Here is a 12,072-nt window from a genome sequence, read left to right on the forward strand (position 1 = left end):
GCAGGTCAGCAAAATAGTCTCACACTGTTTTTCTGGGTTTAAGTCATGTAATGTCTGAATTGAAGTGGCTGGGAATTTGCCAAATCACAGGAATTAACTGATAATCATGAATATAGAAGTTTTGAAGAGATACACAATTGTCTCAATATTAAAGAAGAACCTTGCATGATTCAAATAGGCACTAGTAAATGTTGTTAAAGCCAGAGATATCAAGGAGTCATGCCTTCTACATCATCTAAGCCTCCTCAGAAGGCTGAGCCTCCAGGTACAGGAAGCTTGGAGAGAACCGGAACACATAATCATGCACAGCCTAAGCTCTTTCTCACCTGAAAGCTGCTTAGTGCTTAACAAACAAATTTTACTTTAAAAACTCATGCTAGTTAGGAAATACTACATCTTTCAAAAACTGGAAAAAGGAGGAAAATGGGACAATTAATGTCAAAAGGAACGTTGGCATACATCCTCCAAGAGAGGTGAGACTCATGATGTTTCAGGGCAGTCCAAAGTATTGGTGCGTATCATGATGAGAAAGTTCTCCATCGGGCCAAGGCACCACCGCTCGTGACTCCAACAGAGGATGCTAAGAACACATCAGTCCTTTGATTATTTGAATCCATAGGGATTGGTCTCCAAGTAGATTCTTCCTCAGGTTAAAGTCTTTGTTCCTTTGACGTTCCTTATATGACACCCCTTAGTATCTCTGTGACATTATGCTAAATAGGCTTTGAAAATGCTGAGCTCAGGAGAGAACACTGGTGGAGAGCACAGAGGCCAAGAATACAGACTGGAGCCTGGTCTATGTCTCAGCTCAGTGACCCTGGGGAAACTGCTCAGCCTCCATGTGTCTCATCATCTATAAGATGGCAGTGATAACAGGTAAGATGAGATTGTGAGGACTGATTAATTAATATGTATAAAGTGTTTAGAACAACACCTAGCACATGATCGGCATTCAAGACATGCTCAGTATCATAGTTATCATCTTTGTGGACATCCAAACTATAGAGACCTAAAGCCCCATAAACAGAAGCTGATTTGCTGGGTACACAGCAGGGGCTCCACAAATTCTTTATGATTGACCATTTGATTCCAAGAGTAATAGGTCCTGGAGGCAAAAAGCAGGTTGGCAGTAATTCAGTTCACTTACGTCAACCACTATTTACTGAGCACCTGTGTTGGTCGCTAAGCTAGATCCTAAGGTCACAGAAATGAATCAGGCAGCCCTGCCCTCAAGTAGCCCTTTGGTCAAGTAGGAGAAACACCAACAAGCACGATGCAGTGTGACAAGGATGGTAACAGATACATGCTCCAGGAATAGTCTTCCTTCCTGACTTATTCACCAAGTTTCTCCAGAAAAATTTTCTTGGACTTAGAGGCTAATTCTGCCTTGGTTGGAGAGGGCTGACCTCACAAGAGTGACGTAAAACTGGGTGTTAAATGAATAAATAGCAATTTATCAGGAGAGCAAGAAGGTGAAAAACAGTGTAGCTATTTATCTCTAAGATGGCCATTATCAATTTCTACCTTCTCTAGACAAGCAAGGGAATCCTATATTGAAGGGTAGGGTCCATTTCTCCACCCTTTTGAATCTTTGACTCACAGACTGGCCTGTGACTGCTTTGACCCAAAGGAAATGGCAGAAGTGGCACTGGGAGAATTCCAAGAGTAGGTCATAAGAAGCCTGTAAGTTCCACCTGGGTCTCTTAGAATGCCCACTCAGTGGGAAGCCAGATGCCATGGAAGGAGTCCAACTTCCTCGAGATGGCCATGCTGTAAGCGAGCCCAAGCAGCCCCATAGAGGGGTCACGCGGACAAAGGGAGAGAGATGCCCAGCCAGCCTGAGCTGTCCCAGCCATCCTAGACCAGGTGCCAGGCGTGAGTGGAAGAACCTTCAGATGACTCCAGCCTCAGCCATCATCTGACTTCAATGAGAGGAGGGACCCCAAGTGGGAACCACTCAGCTGAGCTTGTGTTAATAATGCATGATTGTTTTAAGACACTATGTTTTGGGGTGCTTTGTTATGCAGCAAAAGATAGCCAGGACAGATTCCAGATGTATGTCGGAGAATGTGCAAATGCATTGAGGTGTGAAATTCCATCTCAGGTAGCTCAGGGTTCTGTAAATGCAGGTGATAATGGCTGGAACTTAAAGCGTGGAAGAGAAGGCTGAGGTGTAGAAAAAAACAAAATTGGAAAGGGCAGCAAGAGCCAGGTCAGGGAGCCACTTGTACAAGCACGCCAACAAGCTTTGACTTCACCCTCTAGGCAATAGACGTCTTCAAAAAGTTTTATACGGGGAATGACTTGTGACAGTGAGCATTCTTGCAGAGGATTAGAAGAAGGACAAACCAGAGGCCTGAAGACCAGTTGGGAGACTCCTGACATGGTCAAGGTGAAAGAAGTTAAGGGAATGGAGGGAAGGGGGCAGGTTCATGAAGGGGTGCACTGATGGCATTATCTGGGGCACACACAGGGCCACTTTTCCCCTCAGAGTGATGACACATTAGAGCTGAACTCTTCCCACTTGCCTGTCTGATCTGTCCTTCTGGCCGGTGCCACGTGCTTGGGGCACAAGAACTGTGCTTAGGGAAGTACAATTGTCTCCAAAGAACTAAAGAAGCCAACCAAACACATGAAGGCTGAACGCTTGAACACTGACACAATCAACCCCCTGGCCTCAGTGCTGAGGTAAGCCGCAGGGCTTGGGGCAGTTAGGTCACAACCGCAGCAGGGAGCAGGACAAGGCGTTGGTGCTGATCCACGGGATGGTCCGACTGGGTTCCAGGGCTTCTGTGCAGATACCTGGACTCCAGGCAGAGAAAGAGTAAACCCTGCTCCAGCACCCAACAAACTCCAGATAAGTTCCCATTCACCCACACACGTTTTTACTAATCTGCTTTCCCCCAAAAAGGCACACTGGTTGTCTCAGTAAATGACAGCAATTGCTCGCTGCTCGTTTCCCAGCTGTACTCGGCTATACACTTAGGCCTGCTGGTCCACTTAGCCTCCTGGATTATAGAGACAAGCCAAATAAGAGAGGAGATATTTGTCTAAAGTTAAATAGGGAGCAGATTTATGACCCAAAGGCAAAGAACTCTCCAAAGGAGAGACTGCATTATTTATCTGCTTATTGCCTCAATTCGGCAGATTTGCCCATTGGCCTCTGGGAGCAAGTCCAGAGGACAAATACAATAATAGCATCAAATAAGGAACAGCAGATTCAAAGGCAAAATCTTCCACAGGGGAGACTAAGGTGAACTTAAGAAGTCTGCGAGACTGAACGTTTATCCAGGATGACGGGTTTAATAAGTGCCTTCCTAAGCTAGCACTATGGGGGTATCACACACACACACACACACACACACACACACACACACACACACACACACACACATCACACACAGTGCTGCGGTGCCTGCCACCCACCATTCAGCATTCCTTCTCTTTCCCCCAGTGCAAGAGGAATGCTAGACCTTGAATGAGGGAGCTTGATCTGATATGCTGGGAAATCTATGCTCCCGTTAAGGTCTGCTCCTTTTAATTCTACCTGGTGATAGGTATGCAGGAGCTCAGAATTCCGGGCATTGGGCCAGGGCAAGAATTAATTAGGAGGACTGTCTCTGCTCAAAATGAACTTCAGATTGGATAAACCATCACACAGCCAAACTGGCTGGACTTGAACCCTGCTTTTGTCATCTCCGACCTCTGTGATTCTGGGCAAATTGTTTAATTTGCATATGCCTCTGTCTCTCCATCGGTAAGGTGGCGATAACAATACCTAACTCACAATGTGACCGTTAGCACGGATGCAGTAGAGAGCACGGCACAGGTTTGCAACAAAGGGACCAACCAGTAAGGGCAGGCTGGTTCTGAATGGGGCAGGGGGATTGGCTGACAATGCGCTCTCCCTGGAGTATTTAACTCTGTGTTAGGACAACAGCCTCGAGAGGGAGTGAGAGTCCAAGAAAATCATTCTGGAGAAACTGGGAAAACAAGTCAGCGGAGAAGGAAAAAGGAGGATATATGAGGCTCAGAGCTACCTAGAATTCCCTACAGAGCCTTGGTCGCCAGATCCTTGGGAAGGGCTTGCAAACACAGGCATGAGCCTGAGTGACACGCAGACACGAGAAAAGGGATTAGAAGACAAGGGAGGGAGGGAGGTGCCACAGTCATTATCCTGAGGGACAATTGCAGTGGGGCAGGTCAGCGGCCCCATCAGAGGCATTTAAAGTGAGGGGAAAAGTCCAAAAGCCTATCCTCAGTGTCTGAAGGAAATGGAAAAACAGAAACTAGAAAGTTTGGCCAGAAATATAACCGGAAAGACGGGGAATTAAATGAGCCTCTTCAAACGGCCAAGACAGCGGAAGCTTTTCCCTCTTCTGCCTTGATTTTGTGAGACGTGTGTGCCTGCAGGGAGGGCTGCCTTTCTTAGCTAGTTGTGGGCAGTCACGTGGAGAGCAGCTGTGCCGAGGATGCTGAGCGGGGACAAATGATGCAGGCAGAAATGACAGGCCCCGGGCACGAGGGGAATTAGCTGGCGTTCTATGGGACCACGTCCAGGGATGCTCTGAAAAGGCAGCTCTCTGGGGAGAATGGCAGACTCTTGAAATATATGGTAACTGCATTTGGAAAGAAGGAAGAGGCAGGGCTGAAGCTACTCTCCGGTCCTTAAGTCCTGTGCCAGCAAAGGGCCGTATAGGCTCTCCTGTTCCCTGACATTTGATGATCTGGAAAAAGCATCTCATTAGAAGTCAGGGGATCGGTGTCTAGTCTATGACGTTTGGCAGCATTCCTGGGGAGAGGAGGAGGGGAGCATGTGTCGAGACAGTCGTTGGGCTGGTTATTACTCCACAACCTTACATGCATTATCTCATTTAGTCCTTTACCAACCCTGCTTAAAGATGAGGGGTGGCAGACTGCTTGCAGAAATAGCTACAATTATAACCCACCCTTGTGTACTTCCCTCCCACACTGACCCTGGGCTTGGCTTTGTGGCTTGCTCTGGCCAGTGGGTCAACAGCAAATGTGACATATGCAAGACTTGAAAATCGCTTATACATTGAGGTTTGTTCTTGCTATGTTTGGAACCCTTCTGCCATCATGTGAACAAACCCCAGCTAGCCTGCTGGACAGTCAGAGACACAAGGTCAAATGATCACCAATGCCCCAGGTGACGTGGGTCAACCACCAGACATCCTAAACCATCCAGACAAGCCACCCAGAAGACCACAGTCGTGAGAAGGACAAGCCCGGCAGAGGTTGGCCAAGCTGGCCCAGCTTAGAATAATGGCCCAGTTAACCCACAGAAACTTTTGAGAAATAACAAATACCTTTAAGTCAATAAATGTTTGAGTGGCTTGTTACACAGCAAAGCTAACTGATAGATGAGGGAACTGAGGCTCACAGAAGTCAGACACCTAGGAGAGTCACCCAGGTATGAATGTAGGCTCTTTGACCATATTGTGCCTGTTTCTTAGACCTCAAGTTTCTCATCTCTAAAATGGGGATAATGACTGAGATCATCCTGTTCCCCTTCTTGATGCTTGGAAGAGATCAGAAACACCAAAAATTACACAGGTCCCGTAAACAAGAGGTTTCATTTTCATTCCCTACCACCTTCTCTTGTTCATGCCGGAAATACATGGTTTGGGTCTCCCAGCACAGCCTGTTTGGGGAAGGCCTCCCCTAAGTTATTTCCAGGATTTACAGTAACAAACCCTTTCCAACCCCAGTGCTCACTTTAGACCAGGGAACACAAAGGAGCCTGCCTACCGTCTGTCTTCTCCATCTTAGGGAAAGTTGACCATCAATCTCAGGCACTCTTCAGCTGATGAGTTTGTAAAATTCCTTGGAGAGTTCTGAAAGCAAGAGGGATAGAAAAGTGGAGAATCTCATTATAGTTAGAATAAGTATGGAGGGAGCACAGTATCAAAAATCAGTAACCCCCATCCCTGCCTCTCTCCTGGGGTGCCCATGCGCTCACAGCAACCCGAGGAGGGAGACGAATCGCCTGTACAAATCTGTACCCAAGAGTCTGGTCTCGGGTGGTCCCCGTGGAATGTCAGCAGTGGTTGACACCAAAGGAAGCATCTGGTCCAACCCCCTCACTTGGCAGATGAGGAAACTGAGGTTCAGAAGTTGATTGTTCTGTGCAACGTCTCCCAGCGTAATAGTGAAGGAACTGGACCCAGAGCTCTGACAAGCAGCATGGTGCTCTTTCCAGAATATCAAGACCTGAAATCTACTCACCTCCATCTTGGTAAAAGAATTATAATCCATTTTGTGAAAAAGCTGGAACCAGAGTAGCTGTAAATGCTTCGTGATGTCCCAATCAGATTCAAGGCAAAGCTGAGCTAATTGGAAGTACTGACCAGGAGCTGGTAGTTGGGGTGATTCCTAACCACGAGCAGAGCAAGGGGGGCCTGACCTAGGTGGCCAGCAGATGTCAGTAACCACGCAAGCAGAATGCTCTCCTGACTCTGAATTAGGGTACCCCGAGCTTTGATCATAAATTCTCCCCAAAGTTTCAATCCTTTCCCAGGACCATTTCTTCAAATGGTGAACCACCTGGCTCCTGCCCCCATTACAATAAGTCACCCAGGAAATTGGCTTTTTATGATTCTAACTCCACACACATCAGAATAATAAATTATCTGTGACTCCTTGGCAGTGGAAGCCGGCTTGTTTTAGGAATTCCAATGTGCTTGACAATGAACTCCAGATCAGAAAGTGTACCAGGGATGAGCGAAAGGTTGGGGGAGGTGGGAGTAAGAGAAGAATGAGGGAGGCCCCAGCAACCCGGGAAGGAAAATGGGGAACAAACAGGCCAGCTGGAGATGAAGGCTGGGAAACATCAGGCCTCCAAACAAGAGGAAGTCTGAAGTTCGCTCGCAGAAAGTTTCGTGTACCCGCTTTCTGTGAGTGCTGCTGCCGCCTCTGAAGCCGTCGCCCTGCTGGTGTCTTTGTTCCTCCGTAACCACATTCCACACAGCGGCCAGAGGGCCTTTGCCTGTGCGGGTGTGACAGAGCCCCCAAGGGCAGCCAGGAACACCTTGCAGAAGGATCACAGACACCAAGTACATCTCTGTGGCAACAAGTACTTGAGTCTGGGGGCAGCATAGAGCTGGAGTAGAGAAGGAGTTTAGGAGAAGGAGGGTGAATGTGGATGGTCCTGGAGGCTAAGAGCGGCTGCTAAGGAGGCAGAGAGTGGAGAGATGTGGACGGTTCTAACCAGGGGTGAGGGAGGGCGGCCCTCATTAGAAAGAGGAGGTTCTTAAACAGGCTAAGGGTCCATCAACGGATGAACGGATAGAGAAGGTGTAGTGTATCTATCTATCTATCTAAGAATATCATTATATATATATATTATAAATAAATATATATAAATAAAATGGAATATTGTTCAGCCATTATAAAAGAAGGAAATCTTGCCATTTGTGATAACATGGATGGAACTTGAGGGCATTATGCTAAGTAAAATAAGTCAGACAAAGACAAATACAGTGTAATATCACTTACATGTGAAATCCTTATTTAAAAACATAACTCACAGATACAGAGAACAGATCGGTAGTTGCCAGAGGTGGGGGTTGGGGGTGAGGGGTGGGCAAAATGGGTCAAGGGAGTCAAAAGGTAGAAACTTCCAGTTATAAAATAGTACCCTGGGGAGCTAATGTACAGCATGGTGACTACAGTTAACAACACTGTGTTATACTTTCGAAAGTTGCTGAGGGAGTAGATCTTAAAAGTTCTCATCACAGGAAAAAATATTTTAACTATGTGAGGTAATGGGCGTAAGCTAAACTTACTGTGATCATTTCCCAACATAAATATCAACTCACTATGTTGTACACCTGTAACTAATACAATGTTATAGGTCAATTATAACTCAATTAAAAAAAAAAAAGAGGGGGGAGGGTATAGCTCAGTGGTAGAGTGCCTGTCTAGCATGCCCAAGGTCCGCCGAAGGTCCGCCCAAGGTCCTGGGTTCAATCCCTAGTGCCTCCATTTAAATAAATGAATAAACCTAATTGTCTCCCCCTCCAAAAAATAAAATAAACTTAAAAAAAAGAAAAAAGAAAAGAAAAAGAGAAGGTTCCTGGGCAGAAAACACTGCTGCTGACCTCAGTGCCACAGGTCCGCAGCCTGCAGCCAGGGGTGGGGCCTCCCAGAGGCTGGCAGGCAGGAGAGGCCCGGCAGCTTCAAGGTGAAGCCTCGGGAAGAAAAGGGTGAGGACACAAACCCTACAGGTGGCCCCTCGGCCTGTCTCTCCGTCATCACGGCCTCTCCTCCTGCTCCCCTTGTCCTCTGCCCGTAACATTACCGAGAAACAGGCAGAGCCCAGAGCACTTGACATACTTGAATTAGCTCATGCAATCCTCACAGTAACCCCAAAAGGATTATTACTGTCCCCATTTTCCAGATAGGGAGACTGAGGCTAAGGGCCTCAAGTCACATGACAAGCAAGTACTGGAGCAGGATTTGCTCTCAAGTCCAGCAGACTCCCAGACTGCACTGGGAATGAAAGTGACTTGTAAACATTTGTCCCCTGTGGGCAGCCTGCGGCTGTGACTGACCCTAGCTCTCTTTGTGAGGGGAAATGCCCCAGACTCTGATGCCTCTCTGCTTCTCCCCACAGTGCACATTACACGTTTACTGGGCACACAGAAGGAGAAATGGCCAAAGTGTGATCTGCTTCTCCCAGGCTGGACACCAAGCAACAAGGCTTCTCCTAAGCGAGAGGGGGCCAGCAGGGTGCACAGGCTCGCCACCCCCTCAGGGAGTTCAATCACACTCACTGCCTTTGGCTGGAGTTACAATTCGGCTCTTCATATATCAGATCATAGAGCTTCAAATAATTCTGCCACACACCTGGGGTCAAATTTCATTAAAAAGAACTCAATAGAGACCTCTAATCGTTCTCTTAGACTTGAATTTTTCTAAAATTAATCATCCCAAGGCTACAGAAATTAAATGGAGCTGACATCCCAACTCTCTGAAGAGAGCCCAGTAAGCTTTTACTCTAAAGGGCTCTGAAGAAAAGGAGGGGACTGTCACACCCATGACATGCCACTTCCAGCCCCGTCCACCCCAGCATTCTCCACTTTGGCCCACTGTGGTCCTTAGGGCAGACATCTAGGAATTTAACTAAGGGGGGGGGGGTTTGGAGTAGGTAGATGTTTGATGTGGTTAGGTGAGTGGAATCAAAGAGTAAATGTTACTACATCAACACATCCTACTTTGCAATACAACAGAATATGAAAAAGAGCTTTGTTGGACAGAATTCCCCTTTGAAATGGAATTTTGCAACCTTCTGGAGCATTTAAAATTTTGACATAAAAGCAATTTATTACTCCTTCTGTTAAGCCATCCCCCCAGTGTTCAGAACCTTGTAATACCCGGTGTTATTATGTAACTTTTCATTTGTTCATGCTTTATCCCAGGATCAAAAATGCCTAATTAGGTCCCAGCCTCTCTCATGAGCTCATCATATTCTAGATGCCTTGAGTATATATTGCTTTATCTTTCTCTAGTTCTCCTCCCCTACTAAGCTTGTGAAGGTCAGAATTCATGTGGGAGTCATTTCTGTGTCCACACTCCCCCTTCTCTGCCACCCCCACCCCGCCCCGCCCCGTATCCTAACACATGGCAGACACTCAGCTCATGGTATCATCTCCAAGTTACAAACGAGGAACAAAGACACAAAGAGGCTATGTGGCCAATCCCAAATTATCCAGTTCATTGGGGGCAGAACAGTTTGTACGACTCCACTCCACACTGCCTCCCAAAGCCAATGGGCAGTGAAGAGGTGGAGACTGAGGCTGCCAGTTCAAAATCCACCCAAGAGGCAGTGGTTGACAGACAGCAGTGATGATGGCCCATGTGTGACTACCAGGCCACCTTAGAACTGGTCCAGCAGGGTCCACGCCCAGGAGCATGGATTTCCCTGGATCAGCCCAACTCCGGCAGATCAAACTCACACCCTCTCTCTCCACAGTTACTCCTTTTATGATACCATTTTCAATTTCATTTCTAACCTCAAACCTAAAGAAACCTTCCTCTATTTAGTACTGAAACTGAAAGCTAGCTCTGTACTTTTGTTCTCTTCAAAACTCTCTTTATTCTTTGATAATAAAAATGCCATATTTCATCCCAGAACAGGCTGCATGCCAAAATAAACAGCACCTTGGATTTCCTTAAAAAGAAAGCTTGGCTCAAAGCACAGCCTTATTGCCATGAGAATTCTTGGAGAATTCAACCTTACAAAGTCAAATATTTAGCAAGGTAGCACACCAAACAGCAATCTGTCAATCCTGGCACGACCTCTTGCAAAGACAAAATGCTCTTTCCGAAAGAGAAAAAAAAAAATTACTCAGACCTGGTACTGATCTCCCCAAATGATGAGAGCTTCCCGTTTCACCACTCCAGGGCCCCACACCTCCACGTGGGACTGTCCCCTGTGCTATATGAAGCAGGAGGCATCTGACAACGCTGCTTTATGTTAAGAGGGCTGAAGCGCAGTCACTGGTGAAGTGAGATGCACTCCTGGGAAAGATTCTGCCAGCCGAGTTCTCCAGCCAGCTCACTTTCCACCAGCCCAGGAAGCAAAGAGATAACTCATGCTCAATAAATGACACATTAACACAATCTCATTAACTCCATTCTTGATTTTTTTTTTCCAAGTGTCTCATTTTTGCCTGCATTGCAGCAGCTGTATCTGGAGCTTCATGAAGAAGAGAAAACTATCAAGAGGGAAGCTGTGACTACATTACCTTCCCTTGGCATCCTCCCCCTGCCACAGCCTGGAGCCGGAGTCACCTCCTCCTGGAAAGCAGGGTTCTGCTGCTGGACCAGAGCTGTTTGCTCGTGAGTTCAGCACAGCAGCACTGGCTCCCCAGCTGTTAAAGATTTGGTCAGGTGATCCGTGACCTTGCTGGAAAAGCAAATACTGACTTCCTCTGAGCTTGCAGGAAGAGGGGACTGGGGTCAGGAAGGAATTCAATGCTCAGTACACTGATACTGGCTCTCGCAGAAAGAGGGAGAAAGCTCAAATCATTCCATTGGAAAGTTAGTTCCCAGAGCTGCTCCTGGTTCAGAGGGACACAGCTAAAGATGCTGAAATGGTGCCCACCTTCCTCCCCTGACTCCCCTGAATCTACGTGCTCATCTGTGAGGGTGGAGGGGGTCATTATTAATTATGCTTTTCCTCCTCCCTCCCTGCAACTAAGTGGCTCATTAATAAAATTGTTCTTAATGAGAACACAGCGTCCTAAGGAGCTGAAACCCTCCAGTGGTGCATCTCCTTCTTCCAGGCTCTGCTTTACAAACTTCCTCCCCCACCGGCCTCCTGGGTCCCCGAGCTATGCAAAGCTTCTGTGAGCAGTCCGCAGACCGCTGGCTGCCCTGATCAATCAGTGACTGGAAGTCTGTCGGGGCAGAGCTGGAAGAAACAATGACTAGTGAGTTTCTGGGGCCAGACTGGCAGCTCCTGCTTCCTGCCGCTCTACCAGTCTGATGCCCTGAGCACCCAATTCAGACAGAAAGAGAAAAGCAAGGAGGTACCTACTGTAAGGATCCAGCTCCAGGCAGGGCTCCTCACTGCAGCGCAGACTAGTGACTTCAGAAGGGCGGGTGCCGGAGCCAGGGAGAAGGCAGCTGTGGAGGAGGAAGGTCCCAGAGTGTCCCAGGCAGGCTCCGGGAAGAGGCTCGGTCAGCCCACTGCAGCCGCAGCTCTCTGGAGGAGAGGCAGGTGTGAGGCTCAGGCACAGAGGCTCCAGGCTCTGCACACCCAGCACCACTATTGGATCTGAAGGAGACACGGGGAAGTAGGGGGGACAGGGGGAGGGGGAGTGCAGTCAAAACAGGGCCAGGAGAGCCTCTGGGCTCCTGTAGGCAGGCTCAGCAAAAGGATTAGAGGATCTTATCCCCTTGACCTTCTGTGGCTCTAGCGAAACGAGGCTGTCCCAGGAAATGAAGCCCCGTCAGTAAGACATGTCGAAGCAGTTCTGACCTTTACAGACACTGCCTGTCAAGATGTGCTTTCAGTGGCCAGGGCAGATGCCTGTCTAACCC

General features: G+C 47.7%; 1 protein-coding gene across 5 annotated transcripts in view; it reads right to left on the minus strand.

Annotated features, from left to right (window-relative positions):
* The window catches only part of KANK4 (KN motif and ankyrin repeat domains 4), an 81,431-nt gene that overhangs the window by 40,899 nt on the left and 28,460 nt on the right, over window positions 1-12,072 (minus strand). For 2 of the 5 annotated variants that reach the window (XR_004325103.1, XM_032494438.1), the window contains exons 2-3: window positions 11,567-11,806; window positions 5,773-5,858 (exon numbers count right to left, since the gene is read on the minus strand). Coding sequence is in view for 4 of the 5 variants with exons in the window: in XM_032494438.1 (XP_032350329.1) it covers window positions 5,773-5,788 (16 nt within the window). In the remaining variant the exon portion in view is untranslated. Of the gene's footprint in view, window positions 1-5,772; window positions 5,859-10,772; window positions 10,916-11,562; window positions 11,807-12,072 lie in introns of those variants that run through there. The other 3 variants (XM_032494439.1, XM_032494440.1, XM_032494441.1) reach the window with 3 other exon arrangements.

Source organism: Camelus ferus, chromosome 13, assembly GCF_009834535.1.
Source record: "Camelus ferus isolate YT-003-E chromosome 13, BCGSAC_Cfer_1.0, whole genome shotgun sequence".
NCBI classification, from domain to species: Eukaryota; Metazoa; Chordata; class Mammalia; order Artiodactyla; family Camelidae; genus Camelus; species Camelus ferus.